This window comes from Cnephaeus nilssonii, assembly GCF_951640355.1.
Source record: "Cnephaeus nilssonii genome assembly, chromosome: 3".
Classification (NCBI taxonomy): domain Eukaryota; kingdom Metazoa; phylum Chordata; class Mammalia; order Chiroptera; family Vespertilionidae; genus Cnephaeus; species Cnephaeus nilssonii.
The window spans coordinates 75,734,341-75,753,787 of NC_137074.1; the positions used below are offsets into that span (position 1 = coordinate 75,734,341).

Consider the following 19,447-nt stretch of genomic DNA (forward strand, 5'->3'; position numbering starts at 1 on the left):
AAACTGGCGGCCAGACATCCCTCTCACAATCTGGGACTGCTGACTCCTAACCGCTTGCCTATTTGCCTGCCTGATTTCCCCTAACTGCTTCTGCCTGCCAGCCTGATTGCCCCCTAACTGCTCCCCTTCCAGCCTTTTTGATGCCTAACTGCTCCCCTGCTAGCCTGATCGCCCCCAACTACCCTCCCCTGCTGGCCTGATGGCCCCCAACTTCCCTCCCTGCTGGCCTGATGGCCCCCAACTGCCCTCCCTGCTGGCCCGATAGCCCCCAACTGCCCTTCTCTGCTGTAATCCGCTTCCTCCACCAGGACCAGCCTCCTCCACACCATGCAGAGCCATGGGCCCCCCCAGGTGCGCACGGCCATCTTGTGGCAGCCATCTTGTAGTGCCTTTATCATTGAAGACTTCTTTAGAAATCTGAAAGTTTAGGTTAACCCTTATAAACTATCATCTTGCCCACAAAAGGGGCTAGTTCCAGAAGGTACCCATCAGTAACAGAGGTCAAATGCAATTATCTATGTATTTCACTCTGGTCAAATAATTCCTTGATACCCTCAAAGTCAACTGTGGTTTGAGTTTTATACTGGGAAGAGCACACTATAACATTAGTTGGGCATATCTCTATTCCCTGCTATTAGCTTGGAAAGCCAATAGTTAACCATTTTTAATTAAATATTATTCCTTTAAATTGGAAATGAATTAGACCATGGTATTTCCCTTGGCTCAAGGATAAATGCCATGGAAATTAAAGAAAATAGTTCTAATGCCATGAAACACAAAGGTCAGATAGGGTGAGATGATTACTCTCATTATTAACATTATTTTGCATTTAGATAGCCCCTCTCCTGTACCAGACTCATTCTCATTCTAGCCCACTGCTCAGTAGCTGAGCTGCTTGTGAAGCTCCTAATGACATCAAGAGTGATCTTGATATGGAAAAGTGAGTCAAGAGGGGAGTGAGCAATTAACCTCTAGGCTTTATTAGCTCACTCTGATCTTTTGCAAATGACCTGCAAAAGTAGACTTACTTGAAAGTAATCCTATATAATAAAAGCCTAATATGCATATTGACCGAATGGCAGAACAACCAGTGGAACGACCGGTTACTATGATGTGCACTGATTACCAGGGGTCAGACGCTCAATGCAGGAGCTGCCCCCAGCCCACAGGCCCCAGGTCAGCCAAGGGAGGTGACTGGCGAGGGCTGGGGTTGGAGCCGGCAAGTGGGCAGCACCAGGCCGGCCAAGGTGGGTGCCAGCAGGGGCCCCCTGATCACTCCGCAGGTCGCCCCACAGATTGGTCATGATTGCCGGCCAGGCCTAGGGCCCTTACCCGTGCATGAATTTTGTGCACCGGGCCTCTAGTACCCATATAAACTTAAAGCCTCTCCTGGAATTCCTGATTTATCTGGATTTCAAATGTTTTTAAATATAAATTTTAAATTGCAACAATGTGTGTGTGTGTGTGTAGGTTTAGAAAATTTGGATATTTGTTGTCTAAGCCAGACAATACTAAAAATGCTAAGATTTATAAAGACAAACAGAAATTAAAAATAAGAGGCTTAGTTATCCTTGTTGAAAATAAAGGAAAGAACTTCTTCCTCTTTTAGATCATTTACATCAGAAAACATAATTGTAAGTACTTTCTCCTCTCCTTGAAATGTATATAAATCCTGTAGAAAATTAGATAGGTCTTTTGTCAGTTCTATGACCTAGAAATGTCTTTTTCAAGACCTAGAAAGTATCTCTTGAAAATGTAAATATCAAAAAAGAAACCACCCCGTGGGAGGGTGAGAGCCTAACTTCAGTAGGATCCGTGCTTCAAGATGGCAAAAGTACCTCCTTTCATAAAGATATGAGGATTTTATTTTTCCTCTGGATAAAGCCATTACGCTAACAGAATTATCAAGTAATTTTAGGATAAACTATATGTGACAAATGGTGATGTCAAGTCCTCCTACTTCAGGTCTTGTTATTGTTTATCTTGAAAACATATCCGTAATAGGTTGCATCTGCTTGGCTATATACTAGTAAAAGAGTGAGATTTCTTTCTGTCTTTGCAACCTCTTAGTGGATTGCCTGTGATGAGCACCACATTCTAGCTTAATGTTTATTCAATGATAAAAGTGTTTTTATCTCTACTGTCTTTGTGGAGAGGATTTCTGGATTGAGAGATTTTTTGTTTTTAATTGTTTCCCCAACACATGACTGAGCTTTTAATTGGAAGAATGGACTTGAGAGAATAATAGAATATACTCTGTCAGTTGTTCTTAACCATAAATGTGCATTTGACTCATCTGCAGGATTTAAAAATACAGATTCCAAGCACCATACTCAGAGATTCTGTCACTACATATTTTGGGTGAAGTAGTAGAGTCCACACTTTAACAACTAGCCCAGGTGATTTTGATGCAAGTGGTCAATGGGCACCATTGTAAATAGATGTTTTAACATAATTTTTAAAATTTACCATATGAAAAATTATTCCTTTTACTGTCCTAATCACTCCCTGGCACATTTACATATTTTATTTACCTTTACAAATATATAACTACAACAGCAGCTAGATCCTCTCTGCTAAGCAATCTTTTTACATTTGGGCTTTCTTTTACAGAGTAAGAAAGCATTGACCATCCCTCTCAGGGCCTGGCCCCTCACTCTCAGAGCCCCTGCCTCCCACCTCACTGCAGAGATAGAGACCATTAGCATCTCTCAACTCCTCTGCCTGTGTCTTATTTCTCCTTTGCTCCTAAATCAAAGAATCAGCTACCACTTTTCAAGGTTAACTCATCGACCTGTACCTTAAGTCTCATCCACATTTTATTTCCTTGTTATCTCAATTATTTCAAATCTCTGGAGTACTTTCCCATTACTCATGTATACTCAGTTGTCTCTAGTCCTCTAATCCTAAAATTCTTTCTTCTCATTTAAATATCTGAGTTAGGTTACTTCTTCCTTTCCTTCACCACCAAAGTTATCTAGCTAGTAGTCTACTTTCATAACTTTAATTTCCCTGTTCCCTCATTTCTTGCTGCACAGGGATTCAGCTCTCACATAGCTGTTTCCAGTGTCAACCTCTCTCCTTAGACCCAGGGCCATATTTCCTACTACTGGACAGACGCTGCCACTCTAAGTTCTTAAAGCACCTCAAGTTCATGTTTTCCAAACCCAAAATTTCTTTCTAAAATATGCAAGTGCCCTATACTTTCGCTGTCAGGTAACAGTATCAACATTCAGTTATCCATGTTCAAAACATCCTCTAGTCCTCTCTCACGTCCCAAATTGAATCAGCCCTTAAGTGCTGGTGGGAGTCCACCACACAGTATCTATTCTCCCACTGTCACTGCCTTCATGATATTTCTCTTGGCCTCTAGTCTCTCCTGACATGTGTCTATACTTTTCCCAATGCCTGCTTTTTACAACAAAATGTGACCTTTGCAAACTCTTCAGAAGGTATGTTTAAAAAGACTAAATGACTCTTCACTGCCTATAAAATAAAGACAAATACTTTTATTACACAAATAACACATCAAGTATTCTTGCAAAAAAAATGAACCTGACTTTACTCAAATCTCTAGCTCTAATTAGTTTATAGTATATACAGGAGAGGAGGAGCATATTAAATGACATGTCAGAATGGCAGTCAACCAGATCTAGAGTGTCAGAGTCCTACAAAACAAATGACCAAATTACTTAAAGAGATAGAATTTTAGAAAAGCAAAGGACAGAGAGGAACGGTTATAAATTAAATTAGATTTAAGACACATATTAATAAATGTGGATATTTTAAAAGCAAAATGCCCAAGTATTAGATAATATTAAGGATTCATTAAGTTTATTAGATGTGCATATGAAGTACAATGATTTTTAAATTCTTCTTTGTTATGAATTTATTTTAAAATATTCCAGAGATGGGATTGATAAGAAAGATAAAACAAAATTTGTAAATTTTGATAATTGATGGACTGTTAATCAATATAAGTGCTCTTTTTATTAATATCTACTTTTGTATAATTTGAAATTTTCCATAATAAAAAAAAGTAAAACAAACAAACGAATGCAAAACATCATTTCTGATATTCAAAACCATTAACAAACCTGCTTTTGCATACTTACCTTTAGACATTCTCTTTCCTGACCTCCATGTTTTAGTTAACCTGCCAAACATCTGCATCCTAGGTCTGAGCGCATGAAGACATTCCCAAACACTTTGGTCTTTACTCTGGAGCAAGCCAGATTGCCTCTCTGCAGATAAACTAGAAATCTCACATCAACTATGTAACAACCTACTGATTGCTCTGTGCAAGTGTGCTGTTGCCCTAGCCTGCTCTGGACACAGGAGTAATGACAGGTATGGAGAATGTAAAACGTGGTAGAAGTTTTTCAATTTGGATGGCAGACTTGAAAAAGTAGTTTCAGATTGTCTAACTTTTATTTGAAAATGCTGAACTGTGGTTCTATAACTTTATCTCATATGAAATGACAAATACTTAAATGAATTGTGGATTTACATCTCATTGAGTGCAGATTTGAGGAAGCTGAGAGACATGTTTATCAATATGGTCAAAATCTCCTGTCACCAAATTGATGGGTTGCTGTGAAATGCACTCTGAAGCTGGCCGGGTATTTTAGTGGTGACAACATTTTATTGAAATAGTATTTTTTTAGTATTGCATAATATTTCACAATCATTTCTTAAGTGTTATTTCTAATAAGTCTATTAGCATATATGAGCAGTTTTGAGAGTCTGAATTAACTTATGAGGGAAAAAAGGCATAAATTAGGCAAATTTGGAATAAAATTAGCCTTTCCCAATTTTATCACCCACTAGCCAATATTTTTTACATCTGTGAGCAGCCATTATAATGATATTAACTACGATGAACACTTTGTATGTTAATGTGGATGTAATTTACAACTCCAGAAAAATGTCTTTTGTCATTTGCCATTTGTTAATATCACTTAATATAGAGGGATCCCCACACCATTTTTCATATGTATTTAAATGATTTACTTTCCAAACATAATCACTCTTTCCAGATATAATTAGAGAAAAGATTAGGCTCAGACTTACCAGGAAATCTACTGTGGAGGTTGGCATCACAATTATAGCCATTGAACTGAGCAGACCCCGGAAGTACTCTTATTGTTAAAAGCAACAGCAACCATGTCTGTTCCATTGCAAAACCTAGAAAAGAGTTACCTATTATGTTATCACCAGCCTTCACTCTTACTTGCTGGAAATACTGAGGCTGATCTAACTCACTGTTGGATAGGTAAGCAGTCTATATTCCTGCAAGCAAAGGTCGTGAAAGGCCCAAAGACTCTCAGAAATAATTATTAACAACAAGGCAGAGATTTTGGTTACAATAAATCAAAATTATTTTCATTCTTTGGCTTCATTTTGCTAAAGGCGACAAAGCCAAACTTTTGTCATAGAAGAGCTACTAGTCAAGTATAAGTTATCAAGTTTGTAAAAGGAAAAATTCTTTAACATAAATTGGAAGAACTCAAACCAAGTATTTGGTAGATTAGAACACCATCAGGCAAACTGACCAATTTGGAGAAAACTCTGCACTTGAAAATACCCATATACATAAAGGCAGAGAAATTTAACACTTACTACTTGATCCTCAGAGAATCCTAATGCTCTCAATGACCAAATAATGTCAGGAAAAATTTCCCCTCAACAAAGAAATTCCGGACGACTTCTCCAAATCATTGGTGTGTATGACATTTTGTCAGGAAACACAGGCATAAGGCAAAAGGGAGAACAGAAAGCACTACGTGTGGAACTGCACCACGGTTCCTCCAAGGGCTGTGCACTGGTGGGTAATAAGGATGGCTAGACATATGAAAACCTTGAATTCTTGCAAAAAAAAAGTAGTGGAAGATGATATTTTTAAGCTGTCAATGTGGATTGAATAAACAAACATAAATTGACTTTAATACTTAAATACCAGTTAGTCTGGTATTTAATTATTGTTTTCTCCTCAATGTCTTTTTATTAGCCTGATAAAGTTAAAACATGTTCCAGGAGTGCCCAACTTATTCATAGAGTATAGTATTTTCACTAAAAAAAATAATAATAATAATCTTTTAGGTTGGTGGTTTTGGTTTATGCATAAAAAGCAAAAATAAAATAAAATTGTAAATGGTTGGTTCAAATAACTTAGTGCACTTTAAAAGCTTGAGGTTTTGGGGAGAAAATGATGTTTTAGATGTCCTTAAAGATCTGCCCTTGGATGATTACTCAAGTCTTTAGCAAAAGGAAGGAAATACATCTTATTTTTGAATAATCATTTTAATATAACAAGTTCATGGTGAGCGACCTCACTTTGGTGAGGATGTGGGAAAGGAAGGCATGAGTTTACACTCAAAAATAGTCTGAACAAATATTAACTCAACAGGAGCTTCCTTTCTTCAGCATTATAACATAATAGTCAGGCACAAACCTAATGACTTCTGGGAGAATAGCCACATGTCTGATTAGTTCTGCTCCCCCAGGACAGTCCCTAAACAAAAGGCTCACACAATTGCTGACCCAGATGTGGGCTCTCTTGGCCACACCTACACCTTCGTTGTCTAGTTCCTGGAGACCCTTCAGATAGATGAAGTCATCCCTGCTCTTTTGGAGACTTTGGAAGACTACTAGCAAAAAGAGCAGCTTGTTGCCTGAATGGTATCTTCCACCTCACACACACCTATCTCAGCCCTGCCCCACCTCATGATAGGTGCCCTTGAGACTCTATGCCCACACTGTTGTCTTCACTCTGGAGACGTCTCCCATTCCTAGGGATTCACAGAGTCAGGCGTTTTCAACAATGAGTTATTTTATTATTCTGAAATGCTTCCTAGCTTTTATATTCTCTCATAAGAGAAAAATAACATTTACTGAGTACACACTGTACACATAGAGGGCACTGTGTACCAGACCATTTACCGACAGTGTCTCATTCATATTCCTTATCATAATTGGATGGGACAGGTACAGAGAAAGAAAAATACATCTTAGGAAGTTTAAATAACATGGAAAACAAATAGAGAAACTGGAATTCAACTTCAGGTCTTTCTGATAACAGAGTTTACTGCATAAATTATCTGAATATCTATTACTAAATAAATTCAGTGGATTTTTTGTTTCTTTTTTTGGGGGGTTACCATTTATCATCAGTTGCTTTCTTTAGATTTTTGAATTATGTACTCTTTAATATTATCTTTTTAACTGAAAATGAATAAACAAATTCTTATGTAGTGAATGTAATATGTTTAACAGATGTATTTATAATATGGGCATAAGGGGGAAACATTATGTTTTTAATAAGAGAAAGGAAGCCCTTATTATGAAAAGAGTGAGAATTATTACTATAGACTAAACTGGACACATCTGTGTTTATCAAAAATGGATGAGAAATTCAAGCTATTTGAAAGAATCTACTGATAGTAATAGTAAGTCTTTGCTTTACCACTTTAGATCTGATCTGAGGTTGTCCAAAAGAGGTATGCCTCTCCCCTTCACACCATGAGTAGGACCTCCTGCACTGTCATGGAGATTAAAACCCTTAATAACTATTTTTAAAGAAAGGAAAGTAGCAGTAGAAGGCAGCTTGCTTTAACAGAAAATACATTGATTTTGAAATAAGCAGATTCAAATAAATGGATTAAAATCCCCCTTCAGTCAATCTCTAGAGTTGTCATTTAAAAATCAAGGTGAGGATCAGAACACAGCATGGTCAGTCTGGATATACAGAAGGTATTAAAATACTTGTTTCAGGGCCACCACACATGGACGTGCAAGTTGTACCCTGCACAAGGGCATCCAATGAAAAGAGATGGTGACAGAGCCTGTTCTCCTTCGGCTAAGCCATGTGCGCTGGAGCTAGACTGCTCGACACAAAGGAGTCCATAGACTAGGGGCAGTTCTGTTAAGTTGAATCACATTATTCTATTTATAACGTTATCTGCACTGGTCTGTGTTTCAGTATTAAGAAATATTGAGCAGGGCATTTTTGAAAGGACACCCACATGTCTTGTATAGGCAGCATCTACATTTTGGTCCCTTATAACATTAGCAGTACTTACGGCATTTTTAAGACTTTGGGAGGCTCTTTATATTCCATCTACAGGTTAAAACAAAATGATGAATTATTACCTTGCAAACTTCCTGTTCCCAATCCTATCTCCATCATTTCCCCTGAACATAGAAAATCTGAGCATCAATTCACAGTAGCAAACTTGGAGATGCTACCTTGCCACAGTTCCTAAAGTTCTTTTCTGAAATAGGGCCTTTGGGATTTAAAGAAGGGAAAGTAGCCTGTTGAAACTCTTTACAGTCCTCAAAGCATAATGTCCTGGTTGCTCGGACTCCCTAGCTCCTGTGCGGGAGCAGCTCTAGACAAATGTACTCCAGTCCTGATCTGGCTCAGAAAACTTAGCTGAGCTTCCTGTCACAGGTAGAATCTTATTTCTGTGGTCTGCTGTGGGGTGGCCTGAGGTGCCTGCTGTTCCACTGTGGCTCCAGCAAACTCTGGTTAGAGAACCAGAGTAGAAGCATTTCCCCTCTTCTCCACCGTAATTAAGTGCAGGAACCAGCGCCCCTACTGTGGTGCTAACAAGGTGTACAAGGCTGCCTAACACAGCCAAATTATAAAATACCAACAATAGAGAATTAGATAATAGATAATTGGATAATAATGACCTTGAAGATATGTGTGCCTGAAGTTTTGTACATTTCTTAACTTAGAACTCCCATAAATTTAAATTGATGCGGGTAGGGGAGGAGAGGGGTTGTATACACAACATTGAATTTTAAGGAATTCAGAAGTGTTGATTTTAAAAAGAGTCATGTTCATCTTTAAACTGGTACTAGTGGGCTCTGTATTTTATACTTAGCAAAACAAAGGAAATACTAAATAATTTGCTGTCAAATATCTCAACATTTCTCATATTAAATTTTCTTTTTAAAATAGCTTCTTCCAAAATATGAAATTCTAATATATTTTCTTAAGATTAAACTTGGATTCAGAGAAATGTAATTTCACTTTCAATTCTCACTTAATTTTATATTACATTATACAGTTCTGTCAGAAACCTGGTTCTCTAGATTGTATATATTTAATTTTTTTAACCTTCCTATTACTGAGATCTGCTATGTGCCAGGCACCGCACTCTGCTTGATATTCAGCTGTCAACATAAATGTAAGTGTTACCCATGTTGAAAATGTGGAAACAGGGCCTAACGTTTTTCATTGATTGACCAAGGGCCACACACCTAGGAGATGGCAGAGCAGACTTCAAAGCCAAGCCTGACTCTCGGAATTGTAACTCTACTGTTTGACTTAGTTGGAACTTATCAGATAAATAAAATTAATGTCTGCTAACTTCCAGAAAGTAAATTATATGAATAATGTGTGCTTAAAATATGCTTTGAACTAAAAGATTTAGATGATTGAGGCAAAATATTTTTAACTTGTACATAATTGTCATGGCTCTATTTCACTTAGGCAATGAGTGAATCAAGAATATTGTTCTTTGCACAAATTGATTTAATGACAGTATCAGTGAATGTTAAAGGGTGACAGTTTATGAGAACGTACTTATGTCTTTTTGTTAAGCACTTCATACATGAGATAAGTGAATTATTACCCTTATCCTGGGAATGAGATAACTTAAGCACAGAGATGTTAACTTATTTGTCTAGTGTTAAACAGACAACCAGTGTTAAAATCAAGATTCAATGCACAATGACTCCAGAAAGCAGCCTCAACTATGAGGTTGTACTGCCTTCCAAAAAAATGATTCTTATAAGAGAAATTAGATGTAATTTGTCAATTCCTTACTAAATCTGATCAATAGCAATTTATTTCTACATTTATTTATTATTATTGAATGCTTACATGTACCTGGGACTATCCAGGGAAATTGAAGAACAGCCATTAAAAAACATTTATTTGCATAGAACTTACATTCTAGAAGGCAGTCAAAAGAAAACAAGCTATATAAGTAAAGTACAGACTATATTGTGATAAGTGCTATGGAGGTAAATAAAGTAAAAAGAATGATAGGAAGTTCTGGGGTAAAGGAGAAGGAGTATTAAAATTTTAAATGGGATGACCAGGGTTATAAATCAATCCATATACATGAAGCTCAAGGAGAAAAAAAATTCAGTTATGAACTATAGTATCAACTTGTCTTTAATTTGTACTTTACTTTTTCTATTTAGACATTTTCCAATTAAAATACACTTTTAATGCATAAATTATTCTCTGGGAATACCTTGGACATTTTGAACAGCTATGTTAACCTTTTCAAATGAATAAAGGTAGCTTTTAGTGCCCAAGAAAAGTAATTTATTAAATAGCACTCCTGTGATCTGAGGAAAAAAGAGAACACGTTTAAAAGTGCCTTTATCTACTCTTGAGAAATAACTTTTGCAAAAACAAGTGGGCTCAACAATTTATCAAAGTTTCATACTTCTTTAATTTTATGCCTTCATATAGGCCAGTCTGTATCATGCTGCTCTAATTGGGAAGAAAAATAGAATACTCAAACCAAACAGCAATTCTTCAAATGTCTAAACATCAATCTAAGATTTGTGCATTTTCCCACTAAACTAAATCTGCGTATCTTGTCATAGAGAGTCACAAAATTATGGAATGGGCTGTATGGCATTGGTGATGGCCCCAGTCCTCTCATTCCCAGCCTTCCCCTGCATTTATGGACCAACTAGCCTCTCAGCACAGCCTTGCTTGCCCTACAAGGGGCATAACTTTATTTCTGATGCTTCTGAATCACCTACCCAAGCCTGATCCTCAGAAAAGATCAGAAAAAGGTCACTAGACTTTAAATGACTAAAATTTTTTAATGTTCTCAGGAAAGGGGAGGAGAAGAAATGTATGCGTTTTAACAGAGATCAAAGTTTACATTAAAAGGAATAAAGCCCTACTCTAGCCTTCAAAGCAACCAACAGGGCCCAGATAAGATCTGGAGCAAAAAGGCATTGCAATTAAATAGGTCAGCAACTGTCTTGCTTAGTGAAATCTCATGGTATTACACAGTGTTGCCTCCAGAAAAAAATACTATCAGCTCACCCTCCAAAATCACAAGTTTTAAAGTGCTATAAACCATTACTATTTAATAAAGAAACATGTTTTCTAATGGAGTAAATGATGCTATATGTTCTTTATTCCCATGTTGCCCTTGAACATTAGAGGCAAAATATATTTTCAAAAGAAAATGAAAACAAAACTTTCATCAGAAATACCCATTATTATGTACGTCCTCTAACAGAGCATGTCCTTGTCTTGTTAGACACCTGTACTTTTCAGAATAATGCCTCAAACAGAAGGAAATAAGTTTAGCCATCAAGAAGACATTCAGAAATTTTATAACTCTAAAGTTGCTGATGTATACCAAAAGAAAGTATAAATGCTAAAGGCTGTTCCTAAGAAAAAAACCTACTCCAATTTTCTCTGACACAAAGTGAGTGTTCATTTATTTCCCTTTGCCCGCCTTTCTCACTTGTCTGTTCAGGGTTTTCTTGAGTAGCATTTAAATGATCTGTGTTTAGTTTAGAACATTTATTCTAGCACCTTGTTTGGGGGGTACTGAGAGATTGAACTAAGTCACTCTAAAAGCTTTTCTATAATAATTCACCAGGTTCATTTTTAAGATACATGCATATTTCATCCTTCTGAAGCAGCTCTGAAGATGTTAATATGTTGACTTTCTCATTTCATGAAATGTGATAACAAATTAAAAATGTAACTATCTTAATTTTCCTTTTAATTAATTTCGCAATTAACTATTACTATGATTATTTCAGAATGAAGATATTTCTTTCTCAATTGAGATGTTATACAAATATTTATGAGCCACCACAGCTTAAGAATCGGCGATAAGAAGGGATACCATGCTGACATATTCTGGCTGAAGATTAACCCACTTCCAAAACATCAAAAGCATTTGCAATGATAACAGAAAGATAAGTTCATATTTGTTGACTCTTGCTTAAGAATAAAAGAGCACCTATCTATTAATACTTCACTATTTTATATTCTTCTGTTAATGTATTCAATTATTTATTCATTCTGAAATTTTTACTGGGCACTTTCTAAGTGTCAGACTCAGGGCACTGGGAATCCAGTGGCTAACAAAACAAGCATGATCCTTACTCTTACAGAGTTTACAAAGTAGAGAGAAATAGTCATTAAACTAGTAATTACATACATAAAAATATTCTCACAAAATATATTTGGTAAATGCTATGAAAGAAAAGTAAACAGTGCTTCAAGAAAGTAAACCTCACAGCCTAATTTAGCTGGGAGATGTCAAGAAAGACTCTTAGAAGTGTCACACTTGACAAGAATTAAAGGATTAATTTGAGTTAGACACAGTCTGGAAATGAGCACTCCATGTAGAGCTCACTGCACAACCATGGGTCCCAATATGTAAAAACAATTAATTTGGGGGATGTGTGTGTGGGAGGGGGTAAAATTTGAAAGAAGGTTCATGATGCAAAGCAAAGAGGAAAGGGCCAGGAGAAAAAATCTGAAGGTACAGACCAGGAGACCATGGTGCACCATTTTTTCCTAAATGGAATGGGAAGCAATTGAAGGCCTTTAAGTTGAGGACTAGGATTGTAATATCCTGAGTGAGGTAAACAAATTTAGAATGTTCTTTTTAACCAAAAATAACAGGACACGGTGTTTAATTCTAAGTGCAAAGGTAAGTAAGAGAAATGAGTCAAGGGTATCTCTCAAGTTTGTCTTGGTCAAGCAGGTAAACAGCAGTACATATATTGAGTTGGAGAAAATTTGAGGGAAGCAGGCTGGAGAAGAGACAAGATATCAGTGGATTAGGGCCAAATGCAAGGGGGTCTAATTTTTCTGTACAGAAACTGAAATATTATAAAAGATGAAACACATAGTAAGAGGCAGTATAGGAACCTCAATTTAAGTTGCCAGGGCGAAGTTGCCCTCTTAGCGCAGTAGGCAGCGCATCAGTCTCATAAGTTGCCAGGGCAAGCCTCTGTTGCTTATCATAGAGGGTCTTATATAAATATAATATATACTGACAGGAGAAGTTTTCTAACATAGTCAGAGGGATAGCATCTTATTGAGCAGTTAGAGTCTATAGGTACCTCATATAGTCAAAATTACCCCCAAAGTTTCTTAATTTTCCCATCTTTATGTGAGATTCATGAGTAATAGAATAATGTTTTGGGTAAGTTTCCTCCTGATCATTTATGATGGCCCACTCTTTGAGGAAGATGAGAACAGAACCTATATGAAAAGGAAAATATTGCCTAATTCTGACTTCTAAATATCCTTATTTTAAACTCAAATTAGAGAAAATAGTCATAAAAATTCATGACTTTTGTATGCTAAAGACAAAGGAGATTTTTGAGTCTCCAACATCTGGGCTTTAATGTGAAGAGCTTGGAGACCTGAGCCCTTTGTTTACACTAAAACCCACAGAGGAGATGTGAGATAGCATTTGTCATAAATGAAATGCTCGGTTCCATGGGAAGGAGCTTGAAGAGAAGTGGGAAAGCAAGAGTGTTTAGATTCTGATATGGGGTTTTCTTTCTGCTCCCCATTATAGATAAAAATATCCAGGCAGGTACATGGAATCTATAAGCAAGAAGAACACATACCAAAGTACATGCACTCACATTAGGAAGTCAGAATTGAGAGCGACAGTGATAGGACAGATCTAGAAAAAGAGAAGGCTTAAAATAGCTTCACATACAATCTCTGTACAATCTTCCAACTGGTTTGGAGATACCTTAAAAAACTTTCAGAACCCTTCAAGAGAGATAGAGAAGATAATTAAAAATCAAAATGTGTTATATCTTGCTGGAAAGCTGTTAGGTGGTGGAGACCTGCAAGATGGATGGTCCTGCAAGGGATAGCTGTGGAATGTGTCAGAAGTCTGAGTCCCACAGCAGCAGTGGGAAATTATGTGAATAAGGTATAGTCACTGGTAGGAGATAGGATAAACCATTGTGCCTTCATCATTTTGAGAAAAGAAATAATAAGTTATGCCTGCCATGGTGGACACAGCAAGGGCAATGGTGATATCTAAAGATCAAACAGATAAGAGTTATCCATTAAGCCCAAATAAGATCACAAGATGGTAAATGAACCAAATGCCCTCACCAAAGCCAGGAAAATCAATTTTTTTAAATAGCTAATATAAACAATAATTAGCACTATTTATTTTATTTACATACATGTTATAGTTTATTATTTATATAATTACTATTGATAATTATTATTATATTAATTATTAAGAATAGTTATCAATATGATCTTTTAATTATTACTGCAACCTTATCTGATAGGTACTATAAATTTCCCTATTTTACAGGTGAGAAGAATGAAGCACAGACAGGTTAAGTAGCTTACTCTATGTCACTCCATATAAAGAGGTAGAGGTACTTCTGAACCCAGGTAATCTGGCTACAAAATCCATGCTCTTAAACCTATACTACCCTATCTCCCTATCTTCCCTTTCTACACATCAAACATAAGGAGGTTAGAAGAAGGGGGGTAAAGTAAATTTTGACTGTAACTGAATAGTTAACCCCAAAGAAATTAAATTTCAAACCAGCAGTGACTAAATTCTAAATCAGAATTATCTTGAAATGGCAAGATTAGATGTTTCCTGCCAGGGGCAAAAAGCAGACTCTTGTGTAATTTGAGTTCACTTAATGAGAAATAGCAAAAATTTCATTCAGATGTACCCATGATACAAACAAATTTTATGTACAAAACCCTGGAGAGAGACACACATGATCCATGAGCTCTTCATAGCTAGTTTTTCTTCTCACAGTTGAATTGATTGCTATCTTTAGAGATGAGATATGTATTATCAGGGCTACATTCTCAGAAGCTGAGAAATGGACATGCCTCCAAGATTACATATAATTTTGAAATACTCACAGAAATATAGGTTAAACAAATTTAAAAGCTATTTTTAAATCTGTAAGCATTAAATATTTGAGATGGCTTGTTATAACAAATAATTAAACTCATTCAAACATATTAAACATCCTTTAATTAAAATGTAGTATATTTGATTTCCTTTCAGTACATTAACTACTTTTGCATATAGTACCAAATATAATTTAAATACCCATAAAAATAATTGATAAAATTTACTGGACTTATAGACTAAAAGTCTGAATTTAAACTTAAAATCTTTAAGAATGGCTAGGTTTGGTTATTTACTGCTTTAATTGAATATTAATCCTTAAAAACATTAGAATGTATTTTTAAATTATTCAATATAGAGCGTCAAGGAAACCTCACATTAATCACAGAATACATGGTTGTCATGCTTCAAAAGCCATGTTAGTCATAGAATCCGCATCTGTAAACACTAAAATCATCCACTGTGCGTTGAGATGCTTACACTAAGAGAGTTACAGGGGAACCAATATCAACTGAAGGATGTCGGTTTGATGTGGTCTGTCTCACATCTACAGAGTCATAAATAAATTCATTGACTGGAATAACAGGAAGACTACATATATTATTTAATTAATTGCATTTCTCTTTTCCTCCCAAGATTACATAGTTGAATTTTTTATGATAAATGTCAGATTGGTGTGACTTCACTAAATGCACAGAATATGCATTTCTGAACACAAATTTCCACCCTTAAAAAGTTTTTAATCAAAAGGAAAACGTTAGCTTCATAATAACAACATTAATAACTTTAAAGCTTCTAAGAGTTAGTTTATAGGAGTACCTTTATGATCTTGGGGTAATGAAAGATTTCTTTGGAAAAAAACATTGATTTATCATCATAAACCTTAGGCCAGGCCTCCCAAAACCTTCCTAGAGGCTCACTGAGATATTTTTGTTTTCATGTTGCCTATTAATCATATAACATGACATTTATGCAATGTAAACTAGTATATCCTTGAATAAATAAAACCATAGGCTTGGGCTCTGGTTCTCATTCCATCATGAATTATCTGCATGGTCTTGGGAAGTCACACAATGTGCCTTACTCTCAGTTACCTCATGTGTGAAATGAAGTGCTTGACTAGGAGAAGACTAAGATCACTTCCAGCTATAAAGAGCCAATGAAACCATGACGTTTTAATAACTGCAGGAGAAAATAGTGATAAATTCCCCGAGGTCTTCTTTCTAAAATCACCTCCATCTCAGAATTCTGGCTTTACTACATCAGGAAGCTTTAGAGATCTTCTACCATTTTCTTGCCCTATCCTTGACAATCACTGAGGTGGCAAATCTGGAACACCCTCATATCTATGTCTTGTCATTTAATAAGCAATACCAGTAAAATCAGTGAGCGGTCCCACAGGCTAATCTCCATGGTGTTAAAGGAAGGCTGTAACCCTTCCACTTCCGGATGGCTTTGTTCTTCCACAGACAAGCATGGCAAAATTAAAATTACATGAAAGAAACATAAGTAAGTTGCTATTGGTTTTATACTTTTATCCCCTCCCCCCTTGTGTCTATATTTCTGTTTATTTCTCAAAGGCTTCAAAGGTCTTTAGGAAGCAATAATCACAAAATAAAATAGGCTGCTGGTAATGTAAAACAGCACTTCACTCTCCCTCAAATACGTTCTCAACCCTGTTCTCATTAATGTTCATGATTTTTTTTTTATTTGTTGAGCTTTTGGGGGGATGTAATATTAACCTTCATAACTCTGAGAAATACACTGAAGCCAACGAAGCTGCCTCTGCTTTTTTTTTAAATTTCTTTATTGATTAAGGTATCACATATTTGTCCTCATCCCCCCATTCCCAGCCCACACCCCTCCCCACACATGCCCCCATCCCCCTGTTGTCCTTAACCGCTGGTTAGGCTCATATGCTTGCACACAAGTCCTTTGGTTGATCTCTCCCCTTTACCCCCACCCTCCCCTACCCTCCCTCTGACCCAGAGATCCCACTTCTAGGAATATATCCCAAGAAACTGGAAACACCAATCAGAAAGGATATATGCACCCCTATGTTCATAGCAGCACAATTCACCATAGCTAAGATTTGGAAACAACCTAAGTGCCTATCAGCAGATTAGTGGATTAAAAAACTGTGGTACATCTACACAATGGAATACTACGCTGCGGTAAAAAAGGAGCTCCTACCATTTGCAACAATATGGATGGAGATGGAGAACATTATGCTTAGTGAAATAAGCCAGGCAGAGAAAGATAAATATCACATGATCTCACTCTTTTGTGGAATATAATGAACAACATAAACTGGTGGGGGGGAAAAAAATAGATCCAGAAACAGAGAAACATCATTCAGAACGTCAAACCTCAGGGAAGAAATTGTGAGGTAACCAGAAACCCAAGAATGCCTGAGAATGTCTTTCTAGCCTTGCTAGCAATCATCAGAAGTACAGTAATTTTACCTGGGACAAGAGGAAAACAACTCCGATACCATGTGGATTCCAGCAACAGAGAGGAATTGACAGGACTACCCCAGCCATCAAGACAGAAGAGAAGCAGTCCAGAGATGGAAGACGCTGACGCGCCTTGCCATACTAGCAGTTAACAGCTGTGCGACACTACAGATTGCCCAGGACCAAACCAGAGAGGGTCAGACCAGCATTACCACCATTTGTCCACCATCCAGAACTGAAATATCATGGCTGACATGTACACATAAGGAACTGTGTGACATTGAAATTGGGTCTCAAAAGAACTGTTGGCCCAGAAAGAAACTCACTACAGACTGATTCATTTGCCTGTCAGCATAACCATTATTGCTTTTCTCATTTTCGGTTCTTATAAGTGTATTTCTAATAGCACATGATCTAACTCATCTAGGGGAAATAATGAACAATATAGACTGCTAAACAAGAACAGACCCAGAAACAAGGAGGCATGGATCAGACTGTCTCTGCTTTTAGATGTGGGAATTGATTCCAAGTGGCTAAATATGTTCCCAGTTAGTGCAAACTCATTATAGATAAAGTTAAAAAAGATAACTAAAAGCAGGTCCTGAGATAATAATTTCTAATATTGCTAATTTAGCTGTTGCTTAATAACAAAATTGCATCCACAAAATATGATACTTGGGGAATGATGAAATCAGTTTCACAAAAGTTTCAGCCAGTCGGGTCAAGTAGTATTTATCCAAACATGACTTAAAAACTGATGTTCAAATCAGGGAGAATCTAAACTTTAAACACTTCTACTTAAACTTTTCAATTAACACCATAATAATAGTTTCTATTTTATGAATTGAAATGATCATCACATCAAATTCTTACTCTGAAAATCAGTAATTAAAAGGTAGGTCTTAAACATTAATCCTGACTTTCAAGTAGCATCAATATTTCTATTTTAAAATAACTCATCAAAAAAGTGTGTGTGTGTGTGTGTGTGTGTGTGTGTGTGTGTTTGTGTGTATAGCAAATATGGCAAAATATTAAATATCATATTATTTTAATCTCTTGTATATTTTAAATTTATCATAATAAAAACTCAAAATCAAGTGACCTATAGGTAACTTATTCTAACTGTAGTACCTAAATAACTAATGTTGCCTCTCTAAGGTCCCCTTGTTATCTATAAAATAAGGACCTACATGATCTAAGTGACTTAATAACTATAACAAAGTAGACCTAGCTATAGAAACGTTTTAAGGGACATTTCATCTTTTACCTAGTAGAGTTAGGCAGAAATCAGCCTAACTTATTTATAAGATCAAAGGCAATGGTCCAAGACATTGGAGAATGAGATTTATGAAAGGGAGGAAAGCTACCACTTCTTAGAAGACAGCTTATGAGCTTTATGTCCTGGGTAAGATGAACATAATTTTAACAAAATCATAAACCTGTAATAGCCAGATTTAGGAATATAAAATGCAACTCTAGGTACAACTTTTCAGCTCCTGTCTCATAAAACAAATGGTCTCCAGGATCCAAAGCGCCAAACAAACTCTAGATGTGGCTGTGGGCCACGGCAGGTAACATAAGCTGTCCTTACAGTGGATCTCAGTCAAAGGTAAGTGAGAGGGAAGGAGGTGAGCAGGGAAGGAAGTTACCAGAAGGATGCATTATCATGGATGAGATTGCAGACAGCATTGTATCCTAACTAGTAAATCAGGGCCTTTGGAAAATTTCAACATTAATTTTGCAGGCATTTGGGAATCCCACATCTTCTGGAGAGTTTATTTTATTTTGTGGGTGACTGGTTAAAGAAGGGGAAGGGATTAGCTAAAGAACATATATGCATACTCCATGGACATGGACTATAGTGTGGTGAAGGCCAAGGGAAGGGGAGCAAGGGTGGATGGAGGTGGGCCAAGTGGGAGGTGGAGAAAGGGGGACACCTACATTAATGTAATCATTGAAAATTTTAATAAAATTAATAAAATAAAAAAGAACAGTATAAAAACTAAGGCTTATCATGACCAAAATAAAATGTCTCTGACTCAAAGATTTACA

At 36.5% G+C, this 19,447-nt stretch overlaps 1 protein-coding gene across 1 annotated transcript in view; it reads right to left on the minus strand.

Moving 5' to 3' along the window:
• The window catches only part of LOC307097146 (zona pellucida-like domain-containing protein 1), a gene marked incomplete at both ends in the record, with an annotated part of 42,590 nt that extends 34,374 nt beyond the window's left edge, over positions 1-8,216 (minus strand). The window contains 2 exons of the mRNA XM_079767128.1: positions 5,074-5,187; positions 8,180-8,216. Coding sequence (XP_079623254.1) covers positions 5,074-5,187; positions 8,180-8,216 — 151 coding nt within the window. The remainder of the gene's footprint in view (positions 1-5,073; positions 5,188-8,179) is intronic.
• Between the last annotated feature and the right edge of the window lie 11,231 nt (positions 8,217-19,447).